Here is a 15,835-nt window from a genome sequence, read left to right as displayed (position 1 = left end):
GCATTCCAGCCAGTTGGATGGGAGCTTTTGAGTCTTATACACTCCCAGAATACACTTTTATAAGCAGGACCACTCTCATGCATTCTAGGGTTTCCCTTAACCTATCTGAAATTTCTATCACCCATTACCCCAACTACACCCCTAGTACTCAACAGAGAGGCGAAATCTTCAAACCAGGAAGCACGATGCCATATCTTTTTTTAATTGTTTCACTGCCCAAGAGAGGTCAATTCTTTGGATTATAAGAATGCTTAACCATTAATTTGAACATTACCAAAGCCATTGATCACCCCAGATATAAGTGAGCAAGAAGAAATAGGTATACAATTAAAGATTAAGAAGAATTAATGCTAGTTTTGAACAAGCATGAATGCTTTAAGAAATGACATGTTAAATATCCAGTTTTGTTTTAAATATCTATAATGATTTTCTACTTTTTACTGGAGTTGATTCTGTATCCCATTCCAGCTAATGGATCATCCTTCTATTAGCTGTTAAGCTAGAAGTCAATGACAAAAGCTTCATTTTAAATACTCATCACCATTGACTTCATGCATTGCCCTAATTTTTCTTTTTTTTTTTTTTTTTTTTTTTCAACGTTTATTTATTTTTGGGACAGAGAGAGACAGAGCATGAACGGGGGAGGGACAGAGAGAGGGAGACACAGAATCGGAAACAGGCTCCAGGCTCTGAGCCATCAGCCCAGAGCCTGACACGGGGCTCGAACTCACGGACCGTGAGATCGTGACCTGGCTGAAGTCGGACGCTTAACCGACTGCGCCACCCAGGCGCCCCTGCCCTAATTTTTCTAACAAGTACTTCTGCTTACATATTTCTTAACCTCTATCCATCTCCATTATTGCTCCCCTGATAACAAACTTTGAGTGAAACAAATGCTTATGATGCCATGATTATTCATGGACCTTAAGTAGTTCTTTATTTTGTAGGAAATAAAGCTCATACCCCAGAGAAAGGCATTCAGGGCCTATCATGATCTGGAACCGCACTCCTTCCACACCTCAACAGCCCCTACAGTACAGGACTCATTAAAATATTCTCAGTACATCCTTGGCCTGTTCATCATATGTGCCTTTTCTCAAGCTGTTCTTTCTCTGTAGAATATATTTTCCCTCACCATCCCCCACTTGTCAACATCCTTCAAGGCCCAAAGCTGAGCCAAACTATTCATCAACCTTTTCACCCTGCCCCTCCTTCCTTGCTCCCTTACAAAATATAGAAACCGTCTCACTGGTGTTTCTGAATAGCTCTGTTTGTAATTCTCATAATAACTACCACACTATACTTTGTATTATAGTTCTTTGTTTTTATGAATATCTTCTCTGCCAGGTCATTAACTTAATGATGTGTTAGTTACTACTCTTTGTTTCCAAGCCACAGTAGCCAACTCAAACTACCTTAAGCAAAAAGGACCCTTTGTTATGAGGATACAGGGATGTCTCATGAAAACCTCCTAAAGAAGTACACACACAAGAGCAGACATTTGGAGACTTTTTCACCTAATCCTGCATCTCAGCTTAATCACTTATCAAATATGTAACACTATGCATGGTCATATTAAACATTCTGTGACTCAGTTTTCTCATTTATAAAATGATGATAGTACCTACTTCCTAGGAATATTATATGGTTGAAGACACTTGACATAGCTCTGATTAAAAGTTATTTCAAAAACAAAGGTAAAGAAGAAGTGAAACTGGACCTCAGAAAGACTGAGAAGCTGTCTGAAATTCAGGTGACATTTCTGATTCAGTGATGCTTCCTGTTCCCTCTTACTGCAGACTGAATTTCTCTGCTTTTCCATTGCTCATATAAAAAGTTGTTTCTCCATAGTTTATATGCTGTACATCTGACCTTTTAGAAAGGTGAATTCTATCTTTGTGTCTGTTATGAGTTCTGGGAGAGGAGACTGTGATTGACTCAATTGAGGTCCATCAACTGCACTGAATAAGGAGTCACTGAACACACAAACAGGTTCCAGGAACCCATCTTTATGAGAAGACGGTTCTAAGAAAAGGAGGTTTAGGGAACAAACAACATAGGTAGTGAACCACTGAATCATTTCATTTATTTTAGTGTCCTCCTTATGTAGTTCTGTGTTTCCAATTGAATTGTATCAAGTTCATTTATTATCATGTGTAGTTATACTTACACCAGGTCTTGGTATTGCATGTATTGTTGTTTTAGATACATTACTTGTCCAATTCTTTCAAAAATATTTGAGTAATAACTTATTATGTTCTAAGAGCTATGCCATATACTGAGCCTATGATGAAGTGAGATAGAGGAACGTTCTTGTCCTCATACACTTAATATATATATCTTGCTGTTTTGACTCTCCACTGCCCCCCAAATTTGGTCCTCCTATTATCCCAAGCCCTTCTTGCTTTATGAGTATTGATAACATTGACACTTAATTCTTGTCAGCATCACTGTGCTTTCATTCTTTTAACTTTTTTAAAACTTAATATTTAGTTGCATATTTATACCATTAGATAGTCTTCCCACTAACATTCATTTGGAACTAGAATTTATTTACCTCCTACTAGTGAAATTCCAGAGACAAGATCCACCTCTAGAATCCAGATCCACCTCAAGAACTAATGACCTCTGTGACTTTTGGTAACCCCACAAAGAACTCAGGTGCTTAGTTCCCTTTAAATCAATTAATCACAGGGGAAATAGACTAAATTGTATTGTTGTAAAACTCTTGAATTTATAGATCCTTATGAAAAATAGTTTACAGATTCTTACGAAAAATGTATAGGTACAATTTTTATTGTTTCCAGTGTTATTTATTGATCTGTCCACTTTTCTTCCTCCCCATTATCTATCTACCTATTTGTGCACACATCAAAGAGTGTGGGAAGAGCAGGGTAGGGCTGGGTCTAAGAGAAGCTAGTATCAGGGAGCCAGAAATGACATAACTCGTTTCTGAAATCTCAGCAGATAAACTCAGTCACTGTGTTTCTGAGATTATTGATCATTTGTTTTCCTGAAAACTTCAGGGTCCATGTTGCTTTAATACATCTCTGTACCTCTGTCCATCCTCTCCTCACTCTACTTCAAAGGACAGTTTTCTCCACTAATTTCTAGCTCAACTCCATGTTTCTGCCTTAATCCCAAATTCATCCACATCCCCTAAGGGTTTTGCTCTGTGAATTTTCTCTTCTATGTATGGCATCATTCTTTTTTTTTTTAAGTTTATTTATTTATTTTGAGAGAGAGTGCAAGTGGCAGAGGGACAGAGAGAGATGGGGGTGGGGTTGGGGGTGGAAGAGAGGATCCCAGTGCAGAGCCCAACACTGGGCTCAAACCCACGAACTGTGAGATCATGACCTAAGCCTAAGTCGGACACTCAACCCACTGAGCCACCCAGGCACCCCTGGTATCATTCTTTACTTCATTTAATTTGTCCCTTAAGGCTTCCAAGTTATAGGTCTCAGATATTCCCCTTATCTCTCCATTCACATACCCCCAATTATGCCCTAATTTTCTTTAAGACCACATGCCCTCTGTCTCTATATTCTTGACCTATTCTTGTTAAAGCCAACATTTGCAGAGTGTTATGTGCCAAACTATGTGGTAAGCACTTCCCATGGAAGATCTCACAAAATAGTAAACAAGCCATCATTTAGTACTATTATATTCATTCTACAGTTGGTGGGACAGAGAAGTAAAGTAAAATTATCAACATCATGCAGTTAACAAGTGGCAGAACAGGTTCAAATACAGGTCTCCCTAAACTGGTTTTTTAAGTACTAGGCTGTATGCTCTCCATTTGTTTTTCAAGTAATTGCTAGCTCTCCCTGTCCTGTCTATGCTGCAACAATCCATTTCAAAATTTGTCAGTTTCATATCCAGTAGTTTTTCTAGGCTCTTATTTTCCTTAAATAGAAAGACTTCTCCTTCTGTGAAGCCTTCATTACTGTGGTGTAAGTATTTAGAGAAAATTTTCCCACTCTGGCTTGTGACATTGGACCTCCTCCTGAACTCCTTGTCTCTTTCAGTAACTCATCTTCCTTCATCCACCTCCAAAAAGTGTTAACTGAATACTGTGATCTGAATCTCTGATGTTCTTGTCAAGTTTCTTCAGAGAACTCAAAGTGGAGTAAATCAAAGTGAATTCTTTTCCTTATTTTAATTGCTCTAAAAGATAATTGCCTAAAGCAAAAAGAGTAGCAACATGTTATGGGTATGTAAATGTATTAGGGGATTATAAAAGTAAACGTAAGAAAACTACAGCACAAAGGGTGGTTGGATGGAATAGACAATCTACTGTCTTAAGGTCTTTCATTATATGTGGCATGGATATTTGAAGGTACTTATTAAATATTTCTATTGTAAACCATAGGGTAACTACTAAACAATTTAAAGAGGTAGATTACTGATCATTTATTTTCCTGAAAACGTCGAGGTCTGTGTTGCTTTAACACATCTCTGTACCTCTGTCCATCCTCTCCTCACTCTACTTCAAAGGACATTTTTCTGTCCTTTTCTACAGGTTACTGGAGAAGTGAGGTATAGTAGCACCGTCTACTCAAGAACAGGCAAAAGTAGATGATGCCAAGAGAAATCATCTCAAGAGATAAAATAAAATCATTAAGAAATGCTCCATTAACAAAAGAAAAGATAGAATAGAAACTAGCTGCAAAATGGTAGATTTTAACCTATCTCATCAGCTGGTATATCAGCTCTAATTGGCTGTGCCAACATTACTGCACACCTCAAAATGAATAGTGACTCAAACATATGGAGGTTTGTTCCTCACTGAATGTGTTTTTTCAGTGGGTATCTAATGATTTCATAATAAATAGTCCATCTTATCTAATGTGTTAACTACTTCACTATTATCAGACATTTAACTTATGGCCTTCTTTCTCCTGTTACAAATCATGCTACAAAGAATATCTACTCGAACATAAATCTATATTAACATTTCTGGCTATTTTCTTGGGCTAGCTTCATAGGGGAAAAAAAACCTTTGGACAGCATTTAATTTCTCAAATCTCTCGTTACTAAATTGTGTACAGACTTTTTAGAAAGTTGAAGAAAGCGTCATAAGAAACGGGAAGGCTTTTGATTTGTCAGTGTTTTTTTCCTAATTCACACGTCACCTCCTGAAGTTATTACAAGGATTACATGGAAAGTGTTTAGTCATCGGCCCTGCATATAGTCCAGGCTCATTAAACGTTAACAATTAGTATTTGGCAGTAGCACACAGCTACTGCAAAAAGCAAGAAATAGTGTTTGACTTCTTGGAGGCTCAGTTCCCTCATCAATAAAATGGGCCTGGGTTACCACCCATTTCACACTAACTTTGTGTGACTTTATCATATGTAAAGCATATGACACAATATCTGTGACGAAATAAACATTCAATAAATTTTCACTAATAGTATTTATTATTTTGTCTTACCGCAATTGATAATTTCCTTGTTATCTCTTTTTCCATTTCCTTACCCCCTCCCATGTACACAGTCCCATTTCTATCTCCATTTGAAATATACTAAATGAAGGTAAGAATATAATCTATCTCATTATGTATAGTAAGGCAAAAAAAATGATGTCAGAAAATCTGTTCAAAGATAAAGGATATTATATGAAAGTATTAATAACCAATCACCAATGGCTTAGTTATCCCCCAACAGCAATTTATATGCCTATTATCATTTACATACCAGTTTTGGTATATATGTCACTTAATTAAAACACTGGACTTTATTCATGTATGCTAAGTGTTCATTATCTGTGATTTATGTAATATATTCACAGTGCACATGAATGGCATAGAGTGCTATTTCTCAGATGGTATCATAACTCAATATATACTAATTGTTTAGAGTACTGGTTGAGAAGTATCTCAAGGCAAGATCTGGGCTTATTTGAAAGAATGTCATGGTCCATAAGTGCTATCTGGTCTGACCCCTGGAAGACAAGTAGCCCCTCATGCATGGAAAATTGCAATCCTATGTTAGAGGGGATACTAGCTATGAGGAATGGCTAAGGAGACAAATATTAGAAAAATGAGTATATTTTTAATAGGTATCCTACATGAATATTTGCCTTTTCCCTGAGTAACTTAAATCCAAAATGTGTAGCTTACACCATCGGAAATTACCTTATTTTTAAATTAAATCTAACATAACGGTTGTTTTTAAAGAGAAAGTTGATCTCAGGGGGTAAAGAAATTAAATGCCATTTCAAACCTTAAGGAATATACAGAATTTTGGTATGTTAAGATTTGAGTATCCTCAATACCTAAAATTTTAGATTCCATTAGATATTTTGAAATCATGAACATATAGGACATTGTAAATTTTGCAAAATGATTTGACACCTCTTAAGGTATTCTTCAGTTTTGTTTGGGAAGTAAGTTCTTACAGCAAGCACGAAGAAAAAGTCAAGGTGTACTTTTTGTTAGAATATCAGCATGGTTTGGGCATCTAAGCAGTACACAAGATTACTACTCCATAGAGCTTACCTAAGATTGTAGCACAGAGTGATGTGCTCATGGTAGATCTATAATTTACCATTTTCCAGAAAAAGTGGGTACTAATATTTCATTCATTTTTCTCAGCCCTTAAGTCCAAGCGTGTAACTGCAGAGCTCAAGCAGACAGAGCACATGTAACTGAACTCAACAAGTTTATCATTTCCTGGTCACTGGATTAATAGCTTTAAGCATAGGCTTGGAGAAATGTGGGAGCCAAGCACACCTCCACCCTTTGAGTTCTGAGTTTTATTTTAGGGAGAATTAGTTCTCTTACCCTAGAGAAAATGGCCTCTAGTTTGATAACTTCTCAGTGACAAAATATATAATAATTTTAATTTCTAACGCTAAACCCCATGAGCTACAGGATTTTGTATGTATTCCAAGTTCCTGGCACATAGAATGCACTTCATAAATATGTTCTATTCAATGGAAGACTAATAAAACATACACTGAATATATTGAACCACAGTTTGTAAGTTTCCTCTCTTAAAGAGAAAATATTTATTTGTATAATATAAAGTGATTTATTTACATGTTTGCCATTTTGGGGGGCTGGAACCCAGTAGGGTTGTAAATGCTTAACTTTAACTTGGTGGATTTTGAAGCTGCATTGCCACCTTGTGGCTATTCATCTAAAGATAACCTTTTCTCCAAAACAAAAAACAAATGCTTTGTTTTGTGATCTATGGTGCAAGAAAACCTCTTGTGCACACACCCCGGGAACGCACATGTGTATACACACACACACACACACACACACACACACACACACACACCTCAAAGAACCAGAAAGTAGTGGTTTCTGTTTGGAGACCTGGGAAGGGGGTTTCTAAGAATGATCTTTTAATGCAAAGAATCTCTTTATGATAAACTCATCTAAGAGCCTATCTATTATTTTCAAATACATGATAGTAATATAGTAAAAGTAGTGACATTTACTATAATATCATGATTTCAATAATTAAGTACAAAAACATCCTTCTATTTACCATCAAGAATCAAATATTTTTCTTCCTACTGGGTCAAGAACTTGTTTACATGATAGTATGTATCATTTCTAATGGAATAGGGAAGTAAAGAAAACATACATAGTAAAACCAAATTTTCTTAGTTGACTAAGACTAGAAGTTTCCAAAGCAGCTTGTTTAAAAATCTTAGTATATGGTCAACATTTTTCATTAAGAGTTATTTCTAGGGAACAGAACTGCACATTTAATAGAGACCAGAATGTAAGAGATACTGCGTAAAAAAATACTTTTAAAATAGTACTGTGATTTTTTTATTTTGGAGAGACAATTTAAAAGGCACTAATATCTTAATGTTCTCCTTCGCAGGTAATGTATACTTTAATAATTTCTTCAACTTTGTTTTAAAGTCACATATTGCATAGGATTGATTCAATTAATTTGGGAATAGAGCTTACTAACAGAAAATCCATGTCTACAGCTATTCTGATGCTAGGAAAGAGGTAAAGGCAATTTTTCAGGTAACCTTTCACTCAGATCATGTCTGTATTCAATGATTTTGTATGCAGATTAACCCTGCAGTCTCACATGCTAGGAAGATCAGTTAATTGCAAAATAATGATGTTAATCAAGAAAACGAATCTTAGATTCATTTATGTTCATTCTCATTCTACTACAGACTACGGTTTACAGAGCCTTTTTTTTTTTCTTTATATATAATTAACATTCATTGTGGAGAAACTGGAAAACAAAGACAAACAGAATTTACCTGTAATCACACCACCCAGTGATGACCACTGTTAAACGTTTTGGTCTATCATACAATTTTTTTTTAAACTTGTAGGCCTTGGTAGATATCCTCTTAACACTTAAGAGGATATCTAGAAGAGTGATTCAAAAAGCACAGTCCCCTCCCCTTGGTATGACAAAGGGACCCAGGAGCTAAAAACCAAATCTCAAGCAACTTGAGCCACAAATATAGAAAGTAATATTGTACACCAAACTGAAAAAAATACCATGAGTCCCTACTGACAAAAAATAATGTTTGAATAGATAGAGGAGAATATACAAATCCCCCAAATGGGAGAATTCCAAATAATTTCTGTAGATACTCTCTACCTCTTAAGTGCGAGCTGCACATAATGACTTTCCTCCAAAGAGCATAATCTGGAAAGTGGGGAGTGGGGACTTCCTGGTGCAGAAGAACCCTGACAAACACAACCTCAGCCAGGTGATCAAGGTGCATATGAGTCATAAAACATGTTGATCATATGTACCCTTGATACAATGTATTGAGAAGGGCATTTTACTTCTGTTGTCTTTCTTGAAATATTTCAGAATTTTAGTCTAACCATTAAAAAAAAAAAATCAGACAAACCCAAATGAAAGGACAGAAAAGGCCATTAAGTTCAAAACTAAGGAAATCTAAGAACGAATGGACTTTAATAACATACCAATATTTGTTCATCAGCTGTGACAAATTTACCCTAATAGTGTAAGATAATGTAATAACACAGGAAATTAGGTGCATAAGATATGGGAATGCTCTGTTCTTCACAAGTTTTCTGAAGATCTAAAACCATTCTAAAACAAAAAGTTTATCAGAAAAGATAAAGAAAAGCAAAAGGAAGTGTGATCCCCAGAGTAGCAGCAAGGGCAGCATCAGGGATCTTGTGAAACATTCAGATTATCAAGCCAGCTGGCCACCCAAGAGCTCTGATTTCAGGTGCTTCTCATTTTAGCTAAGACCATGTTACTTTTTCTTCAATTCCCAGGTGATGAAGAATCAGATTAGGCCTCTTGGTAGCATGTGATTATCCACTTGTCACATTTTATAGAAGCATACATGCCTCCCTGTCTTCTCAGTCTTCTCCAATCCCGATCTCCAACACCCCTTTCAGACCCCACTGTGATCATGTCTTCCAAACCACCTCCAGCACACACACCTTCTAACTTTCCTGTCCCTACATGCATAACCTGTACCAATTTGCATGTTTCCAGAGACCATAATCCCAGTGTCGAATTCTCTGGAGACAGAGGTGACCTTGGGCAAATTCTGTTGTCCTGCTGTACTTGAGTTTCTTCATCTGTGATTCGAGGATAGAAGAATATCTTCCTTATGAGGTTTTTTTTTGTGAGGGTTAGCAGTTAATACTCCTAAGATGTTAGGAGTAACATCTAGCACTTAATGAGGACCCAATAACTGTGAGATGGAGCTAGCATTGGCGGTGGATGGCTTGCCTTACAAGTGTCTCTTCAGTTCTCCCAAAGCAGCAGGTTTGGGTATGCAAAATAGTGGCTCAATAAAGATCGAGTGAATTGAATAGGTGAATTGAGTCCATTAAAATACTACTTCAAATACAGTGACCCTACCACTAAGACCAGTCTGCCAAGGCACACTGACTTTGAGCTGGGATGTTGGAAATACTTTGTGTTTATATAATACTACTAGGATAGAGCTAGAGAATTGGTTGGAGAATATATATGACCTGAGAGTGAATTCATCTTACCTCAAGCTTCACCCCCTCTGAATAACACCATTTTAATTTTTATCTAAGATTATTCTCCTTCCTGAGATCCTTAGAATTTCCATTAGCCTAACAGACAAGATTAGATAGAAAAGAAATCAGCACCCCAGGGACTGTTCTAGCAGCAGGTGAGTAAGTGAGTATGTTTGCATAATGGGTTTAGATTTCGCTTATTTGCTCTTTGGAACAGGTTAAATAGAAATTCAACAATTTGCGTGCCATAAATAGACAAGCCCTGAGTGTTCTGGTTTGTTTTCCAGATGGGAATTAATGTGGTGGACTCCGCAGTATCAGGATTAGGTGGTTGTCCGTATGCAAAAGGTGCCTCTGGGAATGTAGCCACTGAGGATTTGATATATATGCTTAATGGCTTGGGGCTCAACACAGTAAGTAATTTAACATATTTTAATATTCATGCATGCCTTGCAGATACAAAGGGGAATGTGTCTCAGATTTGGGAAGCAATTTTGAGGTCAAAGTTTTACTACACTTTTGCTATCTGCTAAAATGCACAGTGGGAAAACACAATAAAAACTCTTTAGGGGGCTTTATAAAGTAACTTATTGCTATAGCCCCATCACCAATAATGCTACCATGTCACATTTTTATGGTGCTTCATGACCTCCAAAGTACTTTTTCATGTATCATCTGATTTGATTTCACACACTGTGAGTCAGAGCCTGTGTCTTTGCTGTTAGGATTGTTATTTTTGCCGTTTTGTTTTGGATGGATGTTTTCCTAGGAGGAAATGGAGATCTTGATTTTCTTGCACTGACAACTAGGGCTTCTGGAAAAGGGCCCAGGGCACTATTGAAATGGTCAGGAAAAAGGAGAGCTTAACAGTACTTAGGGCATGAGACACTGGACAACAAGAATAGTCTCTTTAAAAAAAAGTACCTGGAAAGTCACATCCTCTACAATATTCACCTAAATTACTGATTAGTTTTGCCGCATGCTTTTTTTTTTTTTAACTTTATTTATTTTTGAAAGACAGAGAGACGGAGACACAGAATCTGAAGCAGGCTCTAGGCTCTGAGCTGTCAGCACAGAACCTGACATGGGGCTAGAACTCACAAGTGGTGAGACCATGACCCGAGCTGAAGTCGGACACTTAACTGACTGAGCCACCCACCCAGGCATCCCACCACATGCTTGTTAACATTACTTGAAAGCATCATCTGGATTACAAAATGGAATGTTGCTCCTCTCTCTCATCTTTTCTCTCTCCTCACACTACTTATGTTAAAGGTCCTGCAGCACCATTTGCCACCACCACTTGGTTGGCCTTACTCCCCATACTCAATTTCACCTGAAGAGTGAAGTGCTACCATCTTCAAAAACTCTTCTAGTGTCTCCCTGCTTGATCCCCAGGTCCATACTGTTGGGTTCCTCACATTTGGGTTTCCATGCCAACCTGTGTGCTACTACCTCTAAACCTACCCTGAGGTTGTATAATGTATAATGTGTCTAGCTCTCCCTGCAGCCAGTGAATGATTATTACAACGGTTCCTTTTACACAGAGATGCTCCAGTGACATTTACTGGGTGATAGGTAATATCACCTGGGACTTAACCTATCTTCCCTGGTTAGGAGAAACTCTTTCATTTACAAAATTCCCTAATCATTTCCAGTAAAAATGTATGGCCATGACTTAGATGACCAAATTGAACTTAGCTGATGCTTTCATGCTTATTATGTACCAGGTCATGTTCTAGACCTTGGGAGCTGAAATGCAAATAAGCCGCAGCTTCATTCAGAAGAATTCACAATTTAAGGAGAGGATTGTTACACTGGGTAGGAGTTGCAATTCAACCAGCTACCCAGATAATAAGCCAAGCTTCTCTGTAGAATTCCCGTGTCACCATGGCTCCCATGTCCAATCAATTACCAAGAGCCACTTGTAAGTTACTTTGGTTGTTCCTTAATATCCTTACTATGTCAGCACAATCCCTTATCTCTTTTCTGGGTATTCATCCTCTACACTGGTGTGCAGGCTTCTGACTTGCCTTTAAATCCGTCTTCATGCTGCCATCAGAGGATTTCATCCAAAATACAAATGTGAATATGCCTGGTTTCTTCTCGAGCACCCAGAAGTGGGTTCTCATTTACTGAAAAGCAAAGCTGTGTTCTGTCACCTCATAGCGCCTAGTCATAACTTTTCAAGTCATCTCTGCCTATCATCCTACATATATAGTATCCATTTTTCAGGTACTTTGTACTGTTCTTCTGCCTGCAGTGCCCCATTGGTCCTCCTTCTCAAAGACTTATACTCCCCAGGTAACACTCAAGTCAGGATTTACCCTTCCTGACACACTTTCCTGACACATTCCTCACTACTTTCTTATCCTCAGTGGGTTGACTAACTCACCCTCTGCCCTCGTAATCAGCTGGGCATTACTCTGTCAGTGTCTTTAATTATAATACAGGGTCCCCCCCTCCCCTCAACAGGACTCCATATTGCCTGCTTTACTGTAAACAACCTGAGGACAGAAACTTTATTCTCCATGAGGTTCTTGAAACCCCAGAACATATCATAGTACATGAGACCTATTTAAGCATCTGACAAATGACTCAATATTTAACATGCAATGTTATTTCATAATGGTCTCTGTTAAGTAAAATGAGAGAGAAAGGTCAAAATGAAATTTTTGGGTAAAATGTCAGCAAATTCCAGTACATACTTGTTATCAATGGAATTCTTGGGGAGCAAAGAAGACTGGTTATCTTTCTATTATTCCTTCCTGGGTGTAATTCAAAAATGAAAGACACATGTAGCTAATTATTCACAAAACTTAAATAGCACTGGATTTAGGATATCAACTAAGATGTGCCTAACATGTTCCACCTAAAGCCATTCTCAGGACGCAACCAATAAACTCAGACCAAAGCAAATGTTGGTACCCTAGAACAACTTTATAGCAAAATTAAAATTAAAATCATTTATAAGTGTCACTTTACAAAATATTTCTCTTGATCATTCCCCAAAAACAAACAAGTAAACTACAAAGGAAACATTGCTCTACAAGTTTCTAGAGAGGAATCGGTTGTATTAAAATGATGATCTCCTTATGAGTCTTGTTATGAGAAGGCCCTGTGAATATTTATATTTGTCTATTTTAAGAAAATGAGGGACTTGTACATAAATATTAAGAATTACTTAATAGTGGGGTGCATGGGTGGCTCAGTCAGTTGAGCGTCCGACTTTGGCTCGAGTCATGATCTCACAGTCCATGAGTTCGAGCCCCGTGTCAGGCTGTGTGCTTGAGCCTCCTTCGGATTCTGTGTCTCCCTCTCTCTCTGCCCCTCCCCTGCTCATGCTCTGTCTCTGTCTCAAAAATAAATAAAAACAATTTAAAAAATTAAAAAAAAAGAATTACTTAATAGCACGAAAGCCTGAGTCTATTCGATTTTAAGTCCATACAGTTTCTAGTCCATGTTAAGGGAGGACTTGAGAGTTTATGAAATGCTACCTGAGGGCAACCTCTGGGTAATCTACCTAATTCTCTGTCTCCCCTAGTGACAGCAGAAGTGCTGGGTGGATACCTTGATAGGGACCTTTTGTTACACCAAGCCCAAGAGATGAGGGGTATGCCCCGAACTTGGCCTTCATACCCAACTGCCTATCTGTCATTCGTGGATTTATCTAAGCCTTTGTTGATCCTGTTTATGCTTTCAGCCAGTACAACCTCACAAACAAGTTCCAGATGTGTACTAAATACTACTTCATTTTATTTGACCTACAACTACTTCCTTCAATATCACACTGATAGTGTTTCTGAATATGGTTAAAATCATGCATTCACTTTTCTTCTATCTCCTATAGGTTGATCAAGTTTGTTTCTTTACATAGTAAAAAGATTTTCTGTCTTAAGTCCTTATCTATGAACTCCTCCAAACCATTCTAATTTTAATTGCCCTTCACTGGTATTTTGTACATTGTTTCTAGTTTTGTTACTGTCCTTCCTAGAGTTTAGGTACAACCTTGAATTACACTGAGGTCTTTCAGGTATGGCTAGCCTATGATTTTATAGAAAGGGCAGATTCAATATATGCTTTATTAAAACATAAGAAACTAAAATGCTGACTGCAGGATTCATGGAGACAAATGTTGTCTTCAGATCAACAATGAACAACATTTTGTTTAATAATTTTCAAATTGTGAATTAACTACTAATAAACGGAAATCTGTTTTGTCTTCTTTCTCCCTAATCCAACTGGTCTCCCTTCTTTTCTTTATCAGGGTGTCAATATTTACAAAGTGATGGAAGCTGGTGACTTTATTTGCAAAGCTGTGAATAAAACCACAAACTCTAAAGTAGCACAAGCCTCCTTCAATGCTTGACTTGAATAAATTTGTGACTTAAGGCTGAGAAGATCCATTTCATCTACAGATACTCATCTGAAAATCATTACTATCAAGTTGTTCTGAAATGTGAAGTAATAGACAAGAGTGGGGGAAAAAAAGATGTAATTTTAAAGTATATTACTGGACAAATTATGAAATCAGTGGAAAGCAATATGCAGTCATCGGTAAATTGGAAGCTGAAGTAAAACACTACAATTTGTAGATATGCTTTTGAACTTGGAGAAAAGTCTACTCTTTTGCTCCAATAGAAATAACTTTTTAATTTAGTAGATGTGAAAATTAACTTCAGGTTTCCCTAAGTATCAAATACTGTGTTAATACTTAATCAAGCTGGCTTAGCACAGTATACATATTGTCAGTGGTTTATGAGCTTCTGCATAGTGTGCAAAGTGTGTGGCCTCAGTCCTATGCGTTATGCCTCTGGATCTCAACTTTCCATTTGCCAAGTCAGTTAAATTATGAACCAAGCGCCAAATCTCCATCTGACCGTACATAATTTTTAGCAATAGAACTTTTATATTTCAAGTATGGCTAACATCTGTTAACTATTTCAACGACTTTATCTTGTTCCAAGAGGCTGTGGTCAATGGCAAGATGCCATATGCTGGAAACATTACGACCTCCCATGTTTGTGATATGCATCCAGTTTACCATACGTTCTCTTTCATCAAGTTTAGTAAAAACAAGCATGGTGTTACTCAACTATTGAAAAATATAAGGTTCGACTGTCATCTCAGTGTCTCAGCTGCAGTGATAAGAACAGATTGATACATAGAGTATAATCCACTTTGGTAATTTTCAAATCACATTCAAATTGCCTGAGGAAATGTCACTAAGATCCTAAGAATAGTAAGGCAGTTTTTAATTCATGAAACAAAATAAAACAAAACTGTTTTCATTGATTCCAGGTACTTTGATTAAATGTGATCACTTTTGGTTGACTTTATGGTTATTTTTAATGTTGAAATGGCTGAAATTTTATCTTTTGCAATAGAAAACATTTCCAGGAAGAGCAAAAGTTAATATGTCAAAGTGGAGAGGAGGAGCAGAAAGACTATGTTAAGAAAAAGCATTTCTGTAACCTATGCAAATCATATGGGGACAGAATTATTAAATGCGGGTCTGAATCATCAGTTCTATTTATGTAGTCTTCTCCAATAATACTTGGTGATCTTATCTTTGAATAAATTTTAATATAACTTTAAATATGAAAGTGAGCACTGTGGACTTTCTATAAATATTAATCACAACTATTGAAATAAAAAATTTTAAAAAATATGAGAACTATTGATTACAACTAACTTAACTTTAAAGATATTCATAATAAAAGTCTCAAGGGAAACATATTGGGAATTGACAAAACCAAACTAAATTCCCAAGAAGAAGCCAGCTTATCAGGTTGAGATGGGTATTAGAGCAGGGGCCTGTCATCTAGAGTGCTAACTCTTTGCATTTGGGTTAGT

The 15,835-nt window shown here is 37.0% G+C and overlaps 1 protein-coding gene across 2 annotated transcripts in view; it reads left to right on the top strand.

Moving 5' to 3' along the window:
• Window positions 1-15,578, top strand: part of HMGCLL1 (3-hydroxy-3-methylglutaryl-CoA lyase like 1) — a 191,553-nt gene extending 175,975 nt beyond the window's left edge. For both annotated transcript variants that reach the window (XM_078447022.2, XM_078447023.2), the window contains 2 exons: window positions 10,267-10,392; window positions 14,247-15,578. In XM_078447022.2, the coding sequence (XP_078303148.1) occupies window positions 10,267-10,392; window positions 14,247-14,348 (228 nt within the window). In that variant the 3' untranslated portion in view covers window positions 14,349-15,578. The remainder of the gene's footprint in view (window positions 1-10,266; window positions 10,393-14,246) is intronic.
• Window positions 15,579-15,835: the final 257 nt, after the last annotated feature.

The sequence above is a fragment of the Panthera onca genome, chromosome B2 (assembly GCF_046562875.1).
Source record: "Panthera onca isolate mPanOnc1 chromosome B2, mPanOnc1 haplotype 2, whole genome shotgun sequence".
In the NCBI taxonomy this organism is placed as follows: Eukaryota; Metazoa; Chordata; class Mammalia; order Carnivora; family Felidae; genus Panthera; species Panthera onca.
The sequence above is the reverse complement of the archived record's forward strand: the minus strand, read 5'-3'. Positions and strand labels throughout refer to the sequence as shown.